This window comes from Falco rusticolus, chromosome 3 (assembly GCF_015220075.1).
Source record: "Falco rusticolus isolate bFalRus1 chromosome 3, bFalRus1.pri, whole genome shotgun sequence".
Taxonomy (NCBI): domain Eukaryota; kingdom Metazoa; phylum Chordata; class Aves; order Falconiformes; family Falconidae; genus Falco; species Falco rusticolus.
Window position 1 is genome coordinate 105,820,046 of NC_051189.1, and position 20,026 is coordinate 105,840,071.

At 45.2% G+C, this 20,026-nt stretch overlaps 1 protein-coding gene across 1 annotated transcript in view; it reads right to left on the reverse strand.

The window, feature by feature from the left end:
* PRDM16 (PR/SET domain 16) overlaps positions 1–20,026 on the reverse strand; it is a 136,738-nt gene that overhangs the window by 35,381 nt on the left and 81,331 nt on the right. Inside the window, 3 exon segments of the mRNA XM_037380049.1 lie at positions 1,121–1,319; positions 8,630–8,732; positions 17,477–17,611. Of these exon segments, the coding sequence (XP_037235946.1) occupies positions 1,121–1,319; positions 8,630–8,732; positions 17,477–17,611 (437 nt within the window).

Consider the following 20,026-nt stretch of genomic DNA (forward strand, 5'->3'; position numbering starts at 1 on the left):
CTGCCTGTGGTGTTTGTTCATCTAAGAAGTCAACTGAAATGAGTATGTGAGAGCTTCAGCCTCCGGTAAGCAGATAAAAGTCGAGTCCTTATGCTGCGGAGAAAACCTTGAACTTATGGCCCAGGAGTTGAAGGCTTAGGATGCATATAAACACAATCCCAAAATGATGAAAAAAAAACCCTTCAACTTTTTAAAGCTGACCCCTACAATTTAACTCTTTGAGTCTCACATTGCAAATGAACCAGAAATCTCAAAGATCTCTGCTTTAAAGCTGCAGTGGAGTACTATCATGTTATGCTTGAAAGATGCAATTTTTAAGTTAAAACTTACTGGGCCAAATAATTTTTCCTTTGTAAAAACAGTTTAACTCTTGTTTAGAGTTGCCTTATAATAACAATTGAATAATTACTGCAAATAAAAATATCAGCAGGAGAATATGCTATCTTCTTTTTTCCTGTTCACATTTCCATTACAAAAATGCTTGGTGAACACAAAATTTTTTCATGAACATTTTCTTTCTTTAAAAAAAATGAAAACTGAAAATTTGATTGGCATAGAATTTTTTTAATTGCTTCTGCAGAAGCAAATAGGAGCTCATGACCACATTAAGAGTTCTTAGTGTAACAACACCTCTTTATACCCGCTGATCTCAAATGACCAAGAATTACAAATAAAAAAAGTCCTCACACAAATACTGGCAGAACGTAATGCCACTTTTTTCCCTCAGAACCATATCACATGGGAGCAGTTCCTGTGAAGATACTAACCAGGTCTATCAACCTCTCTGTCACAGCCCTGGAAAAGTCAGAGGGAATTCAGAAAGCAACCACTTAAAACTTTATATTGCCAATAATCTGTGGATGCTTCTACCAAGGAGTAATGCAAAGCATCACAGTCTATGCAACAGAGGTGAAACCCAATGCTGTCCAACAGCTAATGACATTGAAGGATGCTAAAAACAACATTCCTTAACCCCAAGGAGAAAGGAAAGGCATATCCCTCAAGCTGTCCTGAGCCACCCAGCTCCCACCTCGGTCCCACATTTTCCATCATCAGACATGACTGCGCAGGAGGAATGGAAAGGGGCAGGTCAGAGGAGGCTCTGGCCATTTTCTGGTACCTGTATTTATTGGGGAACATCCTCTCACAGTCTTTGCACTCATAGACCTGTCCATCCCCAAGACCTTCTTGCTTGATCTCGTCATTCAGGGTCTCGTACAGGGAGCTGACAGCGTTACAGGCGTACTTCTTGTGTCGCCGCAGGTCGAGCTTTGACTGAAAAAGTTCATCACAGTCCTCGCAGCGAAACGTGTGCTCTTCTACAACAGACAGAGAAAAGGATTTTGACTTGTGGATCAGGCAGTTCAAGCAAGTCTAATTATTGTACCCAATGCTGGGCTTGTAAAGAAAACATAGTATTCTGTGAGGATCTATCAAACAATCAAAGAGGAAATTTGCAAGTGACAGGAGAGAGAAACCAAGGTAGGCTGTGCCAGCAGATTGCTTTCACTTTAAGCATTAAGAAAAAAAAAATAAATCACACAACCAGTTTTCTGTGTGTCGTGGCTTCTGCCAAGATACAGAGACCTACAACAATTAGCAGACACATGAAATACTGGGGCTATTCTGGAGCATTGCGCTTGTTTGCAATGGGTTTTTTTGAAAATACGAATGAGCGTTTCCTCAAAAGGGGCTGCCAGGGAGAAAAGGAACAAACCACGCTCATATAAGGGCAGACACTGGGAAAAGCAAATTGCCACAGCACAAACCTGGGGAAGCTCCTTTCTGAGAAAATGTCTTTCTAATGCTACCCTCTTAACTCGTCCCACACAACTGCAGAAGCACAGTGCGCCATCAGACCTGAGGAGTTCAAAACCAGAGTACCATGGAAGAAAGGAAAGGGAGCCAAATTCTTTGTTGTTGTGCTGTTTGTATTAAAAAAAAAAAAAAAAAAAAAGATCTAATGCACATAATAAATTACTGTAGTCAAGGTCAAACAAATTAAAAAGAGGGCAGCTATTATTAAGTTTACAAGGCAGCATCCTGACCACAGTGCCAAGCCAAACAATCAGCTCAGAGCTGTAAATTTTCCAGGAGAACAACCTCTGCGAGGGAGTTGGGAAAGCTCTGGGTTTCTCCACCCAGCAGCCAGCTTCAAACAGCAGCTCTCCAGCCACCACTCCGTCACCGGTGCCGTGCTTCCCTGTCCTCCCCTACCCCCACCCTCCGCACTCGGGGGCTCTGTTCCGTGTTAAGCTCTATTCTCTTCTTCTGATCACTTTACTGTCAACAGGAAAGCCTGTGGCAAAACGCACTAGCTCAGAGGGAAGAGTGGAAATATTCTAAGAGATGCAGCCAAAAGCCGATGCTGCCACGGAGCTGATCCATCCGCGAGCGTGGCCATGCTGTGGGAAGGGGATGACGGGCGTGATGCGGGTGGCACTCGCGTCTCCGCGGTTGCTGCTGCGTCTCTGTGGCTGCTTCTCCGCCTGCAGCTGCTTTCAAAACTGGCAGCCTTTTGGCAAACCCTTGGTTTAAAATCCCCCGTGCACTTGTTTGCCCGAAGTTCTGCACAGTAACAACAACTTAGGCTGTGCTTTAAGGCCTGAAATCGTGTTTTATATAAATCAGGGTTAATTTTGTTAGAAGTGTGGCACGAGTACAAGCACAGGCAGTGTCACACCCCGAGACCGCCGCTCCCCCGCCTGCGCTCGGGCAATAATCTCCTTTCTCCGTTTCTCTCAATACAGCCTATTTAAACTCAGGCTGTGGTTTTCAACCCGTGCCCCTGCACACCGGGGAGTCCGCGACTTGCTTCTGCGGTGACTAAGACAGACAAGATCCCATAAGCTGCTACAGCAAGCTATGTAGGCAGATGAAACCCAAAGTGGCCCACACCTACACGGAAAGTATTGACATGCCCACAAACTGGAAAAAGTCAAACACAGCTAAAAAAGAAAATATCACCAAGACAAAATCAGCGCAGCCTTGCTATTTATCCAAGCGGCACGTCTCCTGGTACTATACCCCATTTACACAAGGAATTAATAAAATACAGAGATGCTACAGGATTTCCTGAACTGCAGAAGAGAGGGATGTAAAAAGAAATACAATCCAGTAGGTCATCATTTTCCTTTGCTGGGGGTGGGGGGGTGGGAAGGGATTCTGACTACTAAAGGAGACCTACAGGAAGAGAACACACATATCTTTCCCATTTCACCCAGTTTTGACAGATCGCATACTCTGAAATTGCTATCAGCAGCCTCACAAGGAGGTGGATCAGGCCCTGCTCTACTCCTTAGAGAAATTCTGTTTACTTGCATTTTGTAGAACAGTACTGATACATATCTCATGTGTTTTGTGTCCCCAGGAGGGGAAAACTGGAAATCAGGACATAAAAACTACCTAGCAGTATTGAGAGACTGTGTATAAACTACCATTAAAATAAACCAAATTACTTTTTAGGAAGAGAAAAAAAATAAAGAACTGTAGCATTATGGTACGTCTTGTTATTGCATTTTACTTGTAACAACAGCACGAAGCATACAACATTACCCAGCAAAATTTAAAGTTTCATAGGCAGATGTTTATGGACCGAAAACATTCTCAGTGTGACAGCAGCAAGCGAGGGGGGCAAGGGCTGTGATTAGGTGGGTTTAGGTACCTTCTCTCCCTCCACACGTCCCTAACTCGGGTGAGAAGAGACAAGCCTGACAGCATCAAGTGTCCCCAGCGCACGCACTGCATGGGCTGAGGCAATAATCTCATCGTGCCATCACTCCTCATTATTAATGAATTCACGTTAGCCCTGGAACAAGTGTTTTATCTGCTGCAACATTCAGTTTTCATAGTCTCAGACGTCAAGGCATACTCAGAAGTGTCACTGGCACTAATAAACATGACCTTACTTTTGTTCTCTTTCTGACTCCTAGAGACGTACGTGGGATGGAAGTTCCTTTGACTCATGCAGCCCACTGAACTGTAGAGTAACAGGATAAATCCCTCACCAGCTCCAGATAATGTGGAACTGCTCTGGTGAAGTGTTCATCTGCCTCAGAATTCACCCCATGAATCAAATGTTTCTCTTCTTCACTCTTTCATAAATAATGGCTCAAGGCAAGAAGGCTTTTTTGCGGAGGTGACTGAAAGCCCTCCAGACTGGGAACTCCCAGGTACCTTCATCTCTTAAGAAGCTCCTGCAAAACTCCCAGCATGTCTCAAGCTCAAACTGGCAATTCCCCAGACCAGAAAACTTGGAATGGAGGAAACAGATTTAATTTTTTTCTTTTTTTTTGGACTTCAGAGTCAATGCATCTAGGTACCTTCTGCAAACTCATACTAAATTCTTTCTACTTCAGTTTGAGATTTACACAATTAATTGCATCTTATTTCACCCAAACTATCCTCTAGGAACCAGAAACTCACCTTGAGTTTGGAAAACTACCCACGGAGAATAATTTGCTGCATACCTGGCTAGAGATGGACAATTGCAAGCACCCCCTCCCACAGCACACATCCTGATCCTGCACTGCCTCTTGCTATCAATGGCAGTAACATCATTTTTTCCTTTCTATGAGATTACAGAGGAGGCAGGCAGACAGACAGACAGACAGATGAAATACATTAATAGCCTCAATAATAACTTTTAAAGAGATTCTGCTTCTAATTCTCCTTGGCCTTTGTCAGCAGAATTACAGATCTCACACAGATCCCACACAATATAACATGATCCTCAGCCAGTAAAAGCTGGTGTAGCTACATTTATACAAGCTGAGGAGCTGCCCCTATCAGCCTTCTATTAAGAGATGTAAGAAAGAAGACAGCTCAGCTGAGGCATGTGCATTTTTTGCTTCCGCATTTGCATACTTTCAGAGCGGCTCAGATTTTACAGCTCGAGCCCTCGCATGTCACTAAATTGAAAAAAAACAACCCCGTCTATTTTGTACAGGCTCATGCTTCAGTAACAACACCCCTCCTCTTCCATCACCAAACACAACCACTTTTTCTATAGGTGGAAAAGATGGACAGCAAGAAAAGAAATGCATGTGCTTCTGAATATTTGGGTGTAGAAAAAGAAATTTTTATCGAAAAGAAAAACTACAGAACTGACAAAAGTATGATTAAAAGCCTTGTAGTCCCATGTTATTCATGTTGCCACTGGTTGCAAACACTGTTTTGATGTTCAGACAGATTAAACAGAGGCAGCACTGACTGGCTGGTTGAGTAGCTGATTATATCATATCAATATCCAACGGCCATCCCTTGGGCATCCCCGTTTCTGCACTTGGGAAGGTCAGACATCACACTTCTCAGGAAGTACCGCTGCTGTGCTGGGAAAGGAACTGACCTGTAGCCTGAGAGCCAGACCATCACCCTGCAGAAACGAAACCTCAGCAACAAAGGAGGCTCAGGACTAAACTAAGAAGACCCGGTATCTATTTTGTGTCTTTATATCAGACATCCAGTTTGCAGACTTCAGATTCATTGAAGTTTGTTTTTTTTCCTTTCTTTAAGCACCAAAAAAAAAAAAAAAAAAAAGGCCCTTCAAAACAAGTTCTCATTAAAGTTTTCTTCTTCCTTTCAGCACCACAAATGAAAATACTGCCGTTCAAAAAAGGTTGCTAGTTCAGTATCTGACAGGGAGAAGGGGATAAAAAGAAAAGGAAAACCCAGTTACAAAAAAATTGCTGCCTGTTCTCTATGTCTTGTTTGTCAAATCTATGGTTATATGTGCCTATCTTAAGTTCCATCAGTAACACTCAGGACAAAGCAGGAATGTAACAGAAAAATAAATCAGCGCCTAATAGCTTTCAGAGAAACCAAGGGGAACACAATTATGTGGCATCTACATGCTAATCTACCAGACTTGAATCTCAAAGGAGTTCAAGTGCCCTACTCAAAATTCCTGCAGTGATAAGGGGTCTGCTGTGTTTGGCTGGGGTTTGGATAAAAGATTTTTATGATAATTATCTTTGTGTGGAACAATTTTGCATTTTCTTTCTTGTTAATTCAGAATCAAAATGGGGGTGCGAGGCAGCAGGAAGATAGCACTGCTGAAAGTAAAAAGTATTAAGAAGTCAAATGTTTAATGTTGGCCTACGATCATTTGAAAGCAATTATGTGGCAAAAGCACTAGACGTTACCGGGAAGATACAGATAAATGTTACATAATGACAAAGATGGAAAACAAGGAGCACTTTCTGCTTGTTCGAACAGAAGCCTATTAGAAACAAAAATGCAAAACAGTGGTGAGTTTCCTTTCTGATTTCTTCCTGACATCAAACCCCCCCCCCTGTGCGTTACTCCTTCACTGTGAAAACCAGAAACTATTAATCTCTCTGTGCTGGTCTCAAGAAAATTATTAACTTTTTGGAGGAGAACACTGAAAAAATCATCCCAAAGCTGATATCTCAGTGAGACAGTAGCTACGGCACTGCCTGCCCATCTACTTCACCCACTGACCTTCACCAAAAGAGCTTTCAGCAGCACTAATCCTCAAACCACCCATTTTTTTTCAGAAATATTTCACACTATTTATGCATATCGTAAGTATGTGCACTCTGAAAGAGTTTCACTGCAAATCTGAAACTGAAATTTACAGGCACATACAGAAAATAAATGTATTGTAGGATGCCCAGGTGAGACAACTCAAGTTTCAGCAATTAATTATGTCAAACAGTATTTCCAACTAATAGCTTAAAACCAACTGGTAGATTAATAATATATTTCTAGAACTCAGTCACCAAATAATAATGAGAAGCCTGCAACAGCCTCTACATTCAATGAATGAACAGAAAAAGGCGCTGAGTAATATGCCCTAATAATCTTGAAAAAAATCATGTACCTTTTACATTGTTCTCTAACTTTCACTGTCACCAAATGCCAAGGAAACTAAGAGCCCTAGAAAACAGAGCAGAACTTTTCGAGTCCGGACTGATTTTCATTTAATTTAATTTAATTTAATTTCATTTCATTTCAGGATCGGGAAACCTACCAGGAGGTCAGGGTTCTGCAATGCTCTGCCACAGCAGGGTCCTGTGCTCATCTCAGGGCTTGCAAACAACCATTTTAAAATAAGAATCTGCATTTTTTGATTACTTTAGACATGCATGTGGTGTTGCTTTGTTTTTATAATAATTTTGGGAATGGTGTAGCCCATCTTTCCTAGTTTTCCCAAGAGATCACTTCTGTTGCGCAGTGCGCATTGACAGGCTCTGTCACTGGCAGGGAAAGAGGTGGGATACAAACATCAGTCAGCGTCTCAGATGAATGCTGAGAAAAGCATTCTAACAAAGGGGGGGGGGGGGAAATCCTGGCAGCACTCTGGGATTGCCAGACTATTTGAGGCCACGTGTCCTGCTAACCTGCTCTCCCACTGCTGACAAGAGCCAGCAACAGCTACTACAGGGAAGTGTGCAAGGACCCTGCGAAGAGCAGGTGAGCAGCGACCCGTCCGCAGGGAACGCTGCCTCCCAACTGCCTCTTCAGGGAATCAGCTCCGTCTGCGCTTCCTTCCCAAACCCCTGAATTAGATTTGTCATTTTACTGTAGGAATTCTGGCTATTCCTGCTTCTCAGTACCAAATGCTTCTCCTCCTTGTGAAACTAAAATTGAACCCAAAGCTTTCAACCATCTAACCAAATGACCAGCACAGTTCCACGCTGCTGTGTATCAAACCGGTGTTTTATAGCCATCTTTGTGCACCATGAAGAAGAAACAAGGACTCAAAGTCTTCTCTCTCTTCTCCCATCCTTCTCTACCTGTCCTATTGAATTTCACAGAGCGCCATTCTGGCATAGGAAGAGAATCCCAAAATCTCAGCTCGTCACTCCTCTAGCTTACTAGAAAACACTCGCTTAACCTGGAGAGCATACCAGTCCTTTAGACAGTCTGTGCAATTATTGAACTTCTGTAGTTAACAGCAGGATATTTAGAGGAAAATGGTTATGCTGATATGGAAGTGACTACGGGTTAGTGTTTCAGGCTGCTCCACACCACACACAGTACAGGGTTAAGGGAACTCCCCCAGCTGCGAGCCTGTTTGAGCCATGCAGCCAGTCCGGCAAAACACCGCGGAGGAAGGCAGGAGAGACATTGCAGTAACAAAAATGTGACCTTTCTTTTAAAAACAATCATTCCTTTGGCCTTCACTGCATCATTTCAGGGTTTCAGAGGTGTCTATATTCTAGCAATAACAATTCTAGCGATGGCTCCTCCATCCTCTGCCTGGACACCCCTTTTCCGTGTCATCTAAAGCTCTAAAGACCAGTGCTTTGCAAGCCTTGGAATGTTTGGCCCATTTTTGTTGCACCCAAAGAAACACAGTGACCCTGAGGATTAAAAAGGCACCTCCAAGTACATTAAAACCCACAACATTCCTCAAAGAGAAGCAGCAAGTTAATCTGTTGCGTTGCCTTGAGGTTCACAAACGCTGCTTGCTATCGTTGACTAGGACAGCTACTCTCACCAGAGAAAGAGTGAAAATAAGCATAAAATATGAACAGATACAGAAGGGGCAGGTACCGGACCAGGTTTTTGTCCCAGTCCAGCACTCACTGAGGTTCTCAGCGTTCCTAGGTTTGCTGGTGAGAGGTGCAAAAAGGTCCTGTCTAGCAAAGCGAGGCCTTACCTTCCATGCTGGGCGCCATGTTCCCAAGTGAATAACCACCTTCCTTCAAATACACCAAGAGCTCTTCTCCTGGCTCAATTTCTTTAATAACTTTATAATAGATCTGGGAATCAGAAACAAAAATTGAGAGACATGTTAAATGTGCAAAGACTTGCATTTTACATTTTACCAATAACTCAAATTATTCCAGCTAATAGGGGAGGCTGTCACTTGATTTGTGTGATAATTGCTACTGAGAGCTCTTTTTTTCTGCCTTTATTTTACTCTATGTGTGTAAGTGTTTCATGTGGCTTGGACAATAAAATAGTATTTACAGTAACAGCCTCTCTCATTCAAATTACGCAAAATCTTCCCATTGTTTTCCCTACCTCCTATAAGCTTAGTATATTTGTTATAGCGAAGGGAAGATTAAAGGGATGGAATTGACACATTTGAGCCTCTGCTGCTCTAAGGTGAAACTGGCCTGATGATTAGAGAGCTGAATTAGCGTATCTTCACAGAATTATTTTGTAGATTACTCTCACCTGAAGCCTGAGGAGCTGACCCCTAAAGACAAGATGTGAATCGCTCCCGGTGAGCAGTTTATCCCACGCAGAGTGCCTGCCTAGCCACAGAACTTGGACCTTCTGTGGTTCTGTTCACCTACCATGGTTCTGTTCGCCTATCGCGCCCTCGCTGTCATGCTGGAGGACAAACCCCAGCACAGACAGAGCCCTCAGCCAAGGGCAGAGGCCGCCTACCCGCTGTACGCCCTGCTCACATTGCTGTCTGCGGTGTGCAGAACGTGGTCTAAAGGACACCTAGTACAGCTTTCCCGAACCAAAATGAATTCTCACACGCCAAGGATGCATTCCTTAGAAAACAGGGCAATGAGAAAGAAATCCCCTGCATCTGAGGTGCAACAAAGCCGAATGTCGCAAGGCAGCAACGTATCAGTGTGTTTCCATAGGTACCACGCACCCATCCTTACCGTTTTACCCCTGAACTGAATCGAACCCACGGCAGCATCTCCAGCAACAACTGGGGGGGCAAGCGGACCCCATCACCCCTGACACAACGGCAGATTGCGGGGGGGGAGAGCGTGCTGGTGGGGGCTCACTCGCATCGGCAGGCAGAGCAGGGCTGGTCCCCTGTAACCATTGAGGCGCTGGTGGTGGCACGCTGCTGGTGGGCACCCAGCGCGGTTACTGGGGCATTCGGGGCATGGGGAGCCAGTCGGTCCCTGCGGCTGGGAGGACGCTGGTGCAGACCACTGCAGGGAAGGCCAGAAACAGCAGCAGGAGACCAGCAGCAGGATGGGAGTTTGCATGACTGACAAAGAGGATCAGAACTATGTGAAATCCAAGAAACTTGTTGTCTTCTGTATGTTTTCCAAATTTTTAGAGTATGCTGGACCCTGTCTTCTTTAACAATAACACCGTAAGACTTCAACAGGTAACAGTTATTAACCGCCAGGTTTTGCTAGCTCTGCCTTTAACAGTGAGGCATGAAATTATTCTTTGGGACATCAACTACAATTCACCCAGCACGGGTCCCTGCACGAGCTGCCACCCTTCCGTCTGCAGGGCACAAAGACACAAACCTCTCCGACCCTGGGCTGCGTGAAGGGTCTCACCGGGACGTGTCCCCCCCCCGAGCCCCCCTCCCTTCCACCGTGGAAGCGGGTGGCTGGAGCCCGGGGGGCAGCAGGTGCCTCCCCCTGCCCACGGTGCCGCGGGCACCTCGGGAAAACCCCGGTACTGCTGCCGGCGTTCCCTCCTGATGGAGCTGAGGAAAACCCTCACGGAGCGATCACCGCGGTACAACGGCACACGCAGGCCGGCAGGGCCCCGTCCGGGCGCTGCGGCGCGATCGCGCCGGCCCCGGGGGTGCGGGATTTCCCGGCGGCGGCTGCCCCCGCACCGGGGCTGCCACACACCTTCCCCGGCACCGACGCAGCGAGCTTGCCCCCGGCGCGACCCCCCCCTCCCACCGCCGCCTGTGGGGCAGCCGCGGGCCGGGCAGCGGGGGTTGCGCAGCCGGCGGCGGGCCGGGCGGCGGGCGCGGGGCCGTGGGCGCGGGGCCCGGCCCGCCCCAGCAGGGGGCAGACTCCACCCGCGGCCCGGCCTGGCAGCGCGGGGCCGCCCGGCAGCGCCGTGACCGGCCGCGGGGCCGGGCAGCCCGGGGCGCCTGACCTGCGGGCTCCGGGCGAGGCGCGGCCCGGCGGCGGGGCGGGGGGGGCACCCCGGGCTCTCCCCGTCGGGGCAGGCCGGCGGCAGCCGCCGCGCCGCACGGAGGAAGGGGAAGTCGGGGCCGTGGCGCCCGGGGCCCGGCCCGGGGGTTACCGGGGGGGGGGGGGTGGGTACCGCGGTGCCCCCGGCGGGGCGGGCCAGGCCCGGCACCCCCGCGTCAGCCCAGCCCGGCTGTCCCGCGGTTCCCCGGGCAAGGCGCTGGGCAGCCCGGTGCGCCCCGGCCCCGCAGGCCCCGCCGCGAGGGGCGCCCTGACCCCCGCCAGGCGGCCCGGCCCCCACCCGCCGCCAGTCTCCCACCGGGTTGTAACCGGTTTCCACGACCCCGCTGCAAAGTGCGAGTGGTATAAAATCCGCCTTCTTTCCCCTCACCATCTCTCTGATTTACGCTTCAGCAATCCCCTGCCCGCTCGCTCAGCGAGGAGAGCTTTCCCCAGGACTAAACCCCCCGTGGCAAACCTGCCTGAAAAACAAAAAGAAAAGACTTGGAATAAGCACAGCACTTGGGGCTCGACTCGGAGGAACAGGATCATCCTTGCGCCGCCGCTTGCAGCCAGCTGAGGCGAAAAAGAAGTCAAGACAGCTATTAACACACACTTCTCCTTCGGCTAGTAACCCAACCCAAACCAGCACTCATGTACAAACCACATCCTAAAAGGTGTGCCTAGCGCACAGACACATCCACAGATCTGACACTGCGAAAAGTCCGTCAGGATTCTACTAGGACAAAGGCAAACAGTGCCACGGCATCAGCATCCCGAGCTCCTCCACCTCTCCTGCTTGTGCTCAGAACAAAGTAGCTGTAGGTGAAAACACGCCTGTCACGGTCTTTCAAGACACATAGTACAAGCTTCATTAATGATCAGGGAAAAGCTGGATTCTGCTGGAGTCACATTAATTTCATCAAACATTTCATTATAATAATTAACTTCATCTTGCAATCATGCTACTGATGGTCTGAATTAATTAAAACCACTGCTGTGTTTCCTTTCCTTTCTTATTTGTTGTGCGCCGACCAAGATCGGATTTACTAATCCATCAGAACATTTACATTCATAAATCATTTATGTTCAGCATTTATATAAAAAACGCACACATTATCCTTTCTTATTTCTCACAACAAAAGAGGCACCTCTCCTAATTACCAGTCAGTTTTATTTAACACAAAATTGTTAACAATATAACTAGGGTTTGGGTAGTGCTCTCACAGACAGTTGAAAATACCATGCTGCTTAGTTTGTATCAAAATTATTTCAGGCACAGGGCACTAGAAAAAGATGAAAAATAAGAAAGAAAAAAACAAAACAAAACAAAAAAAACAACCCAGAGGAATCCTTTTCCAGTCTAGGCTTGATACACAGATCTGCTCTATAACTGCTTCTGTGGATGTAAACGCGATGTAATAGAAAGCTGGCTCTGGCTATAACATTTTGCAGCCTATAACCAAGCAATTTGGTACAATTACTGAAAGTATCGATAATGCAGAACCACAGCACACAATCGCATTCTGAGGCTGATCTCACCCCGAGCGGAGCACAAAGTAATCAAAGCTGTACATCTTTTCTCTGAGAAAAAGTGTTCTTGAGACAGACACAGCTCAGAAACAATGCAGTAATTGTTTAACTGTTTCCAGTATCAAGGCAATAGATGGAGATGAAACACGTCAAGTGAGAAAACCACGTCCGTATATTACCTCATTAGTTAGGCATCTTTCATAAAAAACAGCACTGTTTACCTGCTGTATGAGTTATGCCTACTATTTCTCTTAGCTTCACTGCGGCAACACGTTTGTGCTTTAGGAAAAAAACGGCATTAGAGAATGGAGAAAACAGCTGCAGTGTTTACCTAAAGATCGAAACACACACCCACTAATTGCATCAGTGTGCGGCAGTGGCCGAGGGACAATTCAAAACGAGCTAAAAAGCTGCTGCTTTACGTTCTTGTCTTGCAAATAGTTAACTATACTAGCAATCCGCTGGAGTAACAAGGCAAATATTCCTACCTACTGCTCGTCTAAGACAACTATCAAACCTGTGTGTGTCTGGCTGGCTCAAGGAGGAGCGAACACGTAAAAGTTTGGCCTCGTGCATTTCTGGCCAGAACGGGGCTGCACATTTTGCTTTTGTTCAGATGTCTTCCTCCTTTGGAATCGCCTTCCCTTTGTTTCAACTAAGCCACACTGCTTTTTATTTCCTCTTTTTAAGGCACTGTGTTACACAACTAGGAATCCTGAAGACAGTCACTGAATATGTATGTAAAATACATATAAAATACCTCTATTATACACACACCCAGAAGACTGGCTTATTAAACAGAGGGCCGATTTTTTCCATCACTGCAGCTCCTTCTTTTTTCCAATATATGTAACACAAAGAAAAGCAGTAGCTCTCATCCTGAAAGCAAGCTCATGGCTATTACCTTTATTACATGTATTCTGTTTAATATTACAGTCTCCTGAACGAGAACAGCTAAACTGCTGAAGTATTTGCCCCATGAAGGCAGTAGTAGCAACATGAAAAAATAAAACAGAAGTCATGTCTCATTTTCCAGATACATTTAGCAAATCATATAATTTTTCTACCATTCTTTTCTAGCCCTCTTTTAGGCACACAATTATTTCAGTCAATCAAGGATCTTCTATTCTTTTCAAATACCTGTCAAGTAAGAATAAACATAAAGAAAACTGGATAACATTATTTTACATTTGAAAATTGGTTTCACAATTGAAAAACAGTTAATGAAATGCCTCAACTAATCTCTTTCTAAATAGCAACATTTTAATCTTTAAATTGGGAAAAAAACCAACCACCCCAAAATACTCAGAGGTCCAGATTCTGCTGTCAATTTCTTCACTAAAAATAAAGGAAAATTCTCTGTACATCCCTGGGAATATTCCCAAGTTACAGGAGTGCAGAGCAGAACAGAATGTGGTGGTAGCACAGTGTGTGTCAAAAAACCATCTCCCCATGTAAAAATGTTTATTTTTTCCTGAAAAGGAAGTGGTTTTGATTAAAAGCTTATCCTGGCTCTTATCATCACAGTGCTGCTTAGTTATTTTGTGGATAATCTTTTATTGCAAAAGCTTTTCTTTATGTACGTAACAAACAACCCCCAAATCTTTGCACACCTACTGCACAAAGCCTTTCTCCCTGTTTTTTTGAGTGCCTGTTATGGAAAAAAATGTACCTGGCTAGCAAGTGAAATCAAATGAAGTTAAAACCAGCAGCATTAGGATATAGCACTAGGTAGAAATTAGCAATGCTTAGTCACTCTGAAAATTTATAACATGTTTCCGGCTTTAGGAGTCACTCTCGTAAGGGCCTGAGATGTCTCCTTTCTCGCTCGCAGGATGCGCGCAGCACCGGCACCCAGCAGAGTCTCCCCTTGCACGGACTGCGCGGGGTGTTGTGCGCACGAAAGAAAGTTTGAACTCAACACAAATTCGGTTTTCTAAATATATCCTGCAGGGAAAAGGAGTGGATTCGTTTTAAAAGCATGCAACGGCCCTGGCCAGAAGCACACACTCCCGTGAGGAATCCAGCTCAGTGCCCTTGACTTCAGTGAAGCAATCACACGAGCAGAACTGCTCACCCTCGGAGGTATCTGCAGGAAGACGACCTGTAACACCCCCCCACACCCCCTTTTTTATGAGTATGGACCTCACACTGACATCAGCTAAAGAAAAAACAAGGAAGTGTAAAAACATTTTGTACCCTTCAACTGTCTAACTACAGTATCTTTGAAAATGCATGCCACTTTTGCTTTGGTATTCAGCAGGCCAGGGTTTCTTAGGACCAGGACGAAGAACCTGATTTTGCATGCTAGTAATTTTATTTTGAGTGTCTAAAGAGTTCAAATACAAGGGGTTTATGTCCAAGAGGCACCTTGGCTACCTGTGAATTATGAATTCACTGAGTTTGATGAAAGCACGTGTCAGCTTGCAGACATATACATTTATGGACTGTTGGACATTTTTCTATTTATATTTGCATCTTACGCTCTTAGTTTTCATGCCAACCAAAGACACTCACAGCCACCTTTACCCTTTGAAGCTTCATAATCTGGAACAACGATCCGTTTCAGTAAAACAAGTAACCACCAACTAACACCAGAATCTTTCCAGGAGACAAAGTAGTGAGGCTTGGTTCTGTGTAGCAGTGGTGTGAGAGAAAACTTGGAACGAACAGGAAATTCCAGAACAAACATGGTTAAATTGTCTCCTCTATAAATAATAATACAAGTCCACAAAGATTTTAATGTGCTGCTGACTGCTCTAAGTACTGTGCCATTGAAATGAGTCCATAGGCTGTCTTAATCAATATCTGAGGAAACAGTATATCCTTACTCTGACTTTACTCCTCCCCCCCCAAAGCACCCAGTGCCTCTAGTTATCAATCACCATCATCTGCTGCTTTTTACACTGGATTTTTTCATTCCAGCCAGCTGGCCTGACCTAAGACTTCTCAATCTTTCCGGAAAGAAGGCTGAGGGGAAGAAAGCATTTTCCTTTGCTACTGTTTCATTGTGTTCTGCAGCTTCTTATTTTCTTCCTCCTGAAGAAGCACTTGCTTGCTACCTACCCCCTTTTATGTGACTTGTAGTAAATTTATTTACTACAGAGTTGTAAGAGAGTGGTCATAACAGAGAAAAAATAAAGAAAAGAAGATGAGTGGGTATGATAAACAGCTGTTCTTTCCAATCAGATTGCTGCATGCACTAAAAATATGCACAACCAAAAATCTCCAGATGAGGGACAAGAACAGAAGGACATGCAGTGACCGGGCTTAGAATAAAACGTGATACAGCCTTCAGGTTTTTGGCAGATTTTGTATATATGTCTAGTCCTTAGTCTAAGCATTTGTGAGAACCTGGGAAAAGCCAGCAGTGTACAAGTTAACATTTTAAAAAGAAGAGATGTGTATTCATATAAAAAACCCCTGTATTAATTCAGTTTTGTTCCCCAGTCTAAGATCTTTTTTATGAAACCCAACCTCTAAATATTTGGTTTTCTCTTCTTTTAATATTTGTGCTTTTCTACTGCTGCTGGTAAACATTCTCGGTAGCAGCTGCGAGGATGAGCACTCAAAGTCACCTGCAGAGACCACTGAGCAAAACTGCTGTTAAGAAGTGAACACACGCGGCTGGCTAAAGCTGTATTTCATGCACAGTGCTGCAGTGCTGGGAAGTATTAGCACAGGCAGTTGCACTGGTCCTGCTGAATCTTCTGGAAAGTCTAAAAAGGTATCCCTCAGGCTAGCAGTTTGTGCTCAGGCAAGCTGCAGGATGCACAGCAAGGAAGCCGGGTCAGTCGCAGGCTCCTGCAAACCCGTATTTTCTGTGCAGAATGAAGGATGGTGAAAGACCTAAGTAACAGGTGAGGGAAAATGCAACGGCCCCGAAGGTATTTATCCTGTCGGTCTGTGAAACTGAGACACAGGAGCAGCCCTGTGTGTGCCACAGAAGGCACTGAGCAGCTCACGGTGTAAGACAAGGAGCTGATGATAAATGTTGGCTCTTGCTCAGACGGCTCCTTGTTGTAAGAGCACTTGTGAGTAGTGGTGAGTGGGCACTGCAGCAATCAGCAGCTCATTTTAACTAAGCAGGCTGAAATTTAGAGCTTTGTGCCTCAATCTCTTCTGGATTGCTTGAATCATGAACATTTGCGGTATTTCTGTAATTTTTTTTTGGCATCCAAAATTAAGTTATTTAAAAGCATTTTAAAACAGGAACTAAGTTCACAAAGTGAGCTGATATTTTGGTGCGCCCTGAGCTATTCTCATTTTATGTGAGCTGGCTTCAGATTCACTCTAGCTTCCCTGTCAGATACAGGTTTTAAAATGTTTCTGTTAGAAGTGTATTTTCCCATCCTCAGCTCATTTTTTGCGTGCATCCAAACATGCCTTCTGTTTGCGGACTGGTAATAACATTAAGAGTGCATTTCTCATTTAAGTTAGGTCTGAAACAGTAACTTGTACTTGGATTGCACTCCGAGGTTTGTGAAACTCCCAGCTTGGCTTGCTCATCTTGAATCCATTTTTGGGTTTAATCTTCAAAGAACTTTATAAACGTTAGCTAACATTATCAAAATCCTATTAATTCTGTGTAATATCCCTCGCCCGCACCCCCACCTAGAGGCTGCTCTACCAGCATTTCTGTAAATATGCCTGTTAGGCTTTTACTTTTCCTCCTCCACAGACTCCCAAACCCTCACTCCCCTCTTAGATCAGAGAACAGCTGACTTCAGAGCTTGGAATCACACTCCCTACCCACCACTGTCAACCGGTAACATGAACTTCCTATGGTTTTGATGGCAACGAAATACCAACACTGGTTTCCATTTGTCTCATTGTGTTTTGTTAACACAACTTACACTTCACACCAGGTGTTAACATTTCAAATTATCTTCCCCACCACAAAAGGAGTCAGGGACTGGAAGATCACATGAGTCCAGGGGTTTTAGATCATTTCAGGGATGCTGCAGCAGAGCTGCTGAACAGATGACCCCGCTGGTTGCTTCCATTCAGTGCTGCCACTCTACACTACCCTCTGCCAACCCACCCCAGCAGCTGTGGAAGCAGCGAGGTGGGCACAGCAACCTTGGAGCTGCCGAAGTCGTTACCTGGTCGTTAACGTGACACACGGCTAGATTCTGCCCGTCACAGGAACAGGCCACGCGGATGTACTTCAGCCAGTTCCCAGCTCCACTCTGGCCAGCATCAATACAGAACTTGTCATTTCCCAGGTCATCAGCAATCTGTAGAACAGGAGAAGAAGAAATACATGGGTCATCTGCTGTAAAATGATAGCTACAGGAAGAAGAAAGAAAGGAGAATTACTTGCAATGCAGGATTCCAAAGAAGAAACAGAGAGGAGAAAGCTGGCTGGCATATATAATTAAAAAAAGAGACATACGGAAGACTAAAAGCAGCTCTTAGTCATAATCTGATGTTCCTGGTTAGCAGAACCTCCAAGGACATGTATCAGAGTCATCCATGATTACAATGATAACATGATATCAGTTGTCCATGATAATAGGCTCAGGAATACAATTATTAGGAGACAAACACTTCTAGTATCCACACCACTTCAGTAATCAAAGCAGATAACTCCTCCAAACCGTATTCATTTTAATGACAAGGCCCTTAAACTGCTCCATCTTCACACTGTTTCATCCTTCCACACAGGATCAGGTTTTATTATAAATAATGACATTCTGTTTTTTAGTAAACTTTCAAAACAGGTCACTTACCCCAGTGCTGTGAAATTATATTTTAGAAAATGCTGTAACAAGTGACGCTTTCATTTATCTAAGTACACCACTAGAAGTTCACTGACAGCAGAGGATCTGTGTGGTTGAAGGTGAGATAAAATTTGGCCAGTGAGCAAAAGAGGGATCTTTCCAAATAAAAACCCTCAAATGCTTAAAAGTCCAAGTGTGAAAAACAAGGGTTAAATAAAGGGTCCTGGTCTAAGGAAAATCGCTGTTTTACCAGGAAGAGACTTAGCACTTTTTCTTTCTTAAGACAGTAAAGTAAGTTCGATGACATTGAAACAGAAAACATGTTCGGCATTCCATTCGACATTTGTGATGACCCATTCTGCAACTCACTGAAAAAAGCACATTTTAAAAACAACACAGGACACCACCAAAATGAGGAAAAGCCCTTTGAGTCCTAAGTACGGCGAGGGTGTATTCTGCTCATAAGTGGGCCTCCTTATTACAGAAACTCTTTTTTCCCCTAGACTTAGATTTCCCTCTACCCTTACCAGACCCTGTGTCATTGCAAATTACTTCAGTCATCAAAAGCTCTTAACATGCTTTTACTAGCAATTAATTCTCTCAAAATCTCATGGGATACGATAATACTTTCCCATCCACTTCACGACCGAGAAAAAAAGAAAAGATAGGAACAAAGGAAAGGAGAAACGAAAATGCAGCGATGACAGCAACAGATCAAGTGTAAGGTCAGGCTGCGAAATCTTGGAGCGCTGCTGTCGGCTGGGACCCTGGCTGCGCAGCTCGGGACCCCCGTGGAGAATCAGGACCGTGCCAGTCTTGGCTGTGTGCCCCCAGCACCAGCCCAGCGCCACCCAGCCAGGCAGCCCCAGCGGCACCAGGCAAGCTCACACTCCCTGCACCGCTCCCAGCAGACGTACCTTGGTCTCCCACCTCCGGCACTAACCCTTTTTTTTCTCAAGCTACGTGTATTACAACGGAGGAAGGGAAAATCACGGTGTCAGGATTTGGCTTCTTCCTTCCTAACCAAACGATGGCACTGAAGCTGCATGGAAATACCGCATTTTCTCCCAGAATATGTGTGTTTGGGACAGGACTGGTGAGAAACAACACTCCCTGTGTTCAGTGTCATTAATCCCCTGCTTGGGAATACTCTCCCGGTTGCTTACCTATGAGACCTGGGCGGGTTCAGCTACACGGACAGGCTCTGACTCTAACCAGGCTGAAGCACAGAAGGTGCACAAACAACGCACAAAAGTTATTTTAAACAAACACTACACGCGTGGCAACATCACGCACCCAAACTGCCATTCAGTTTTATAACACATCTGTGAGGGATTCCTAATAAACTCACTTTATAGCCCAAGAAACAAGACGAAGAGAGGGACACGAAACACCTGGAGCATTCTTGCTGTTCCCGTGTTTTCAGGTTACTGCTCACGTCCAGCGCCCAGAGCAGAGCCCTGCCTGATGCTGCCGGCACCTCGGTGGATTGGCATCCCAGGTGTCAAGTTGGGCATTCAGACAAAGATAATGAGGAACAATGCAATTAGTGGCCACTTCAGGCAAGTCTGGCTTCAGCGACTTCCTCAGAACACAGCAGCAGAAGCAGTGATGGAGTTTATAGTTTTCAATTCAACTGACTTGGCCACAAAACATCATCCTTCCTCTTGGAGAAAAACCCTGCCTTGTTCACGCCTCACATTCCAGCTTCCTGAGTAAATAAAACAGGAGTTGCACTGGCAACGTCCTTTGCCACACTGCCCCCGTTAATTTCTGGAGCAGATCTATCCGTTCAGGTTCAGTAAATGAAGGAGAACTCCCCCGTCCAAACAAACACACATTTCACAAGTCAAAAACTACATGGCAAGACCTTTCCTGCTGGCGAATTTGTTAAAATTATAGTAGCAAATTCTGGTTTATGTGAGCTAA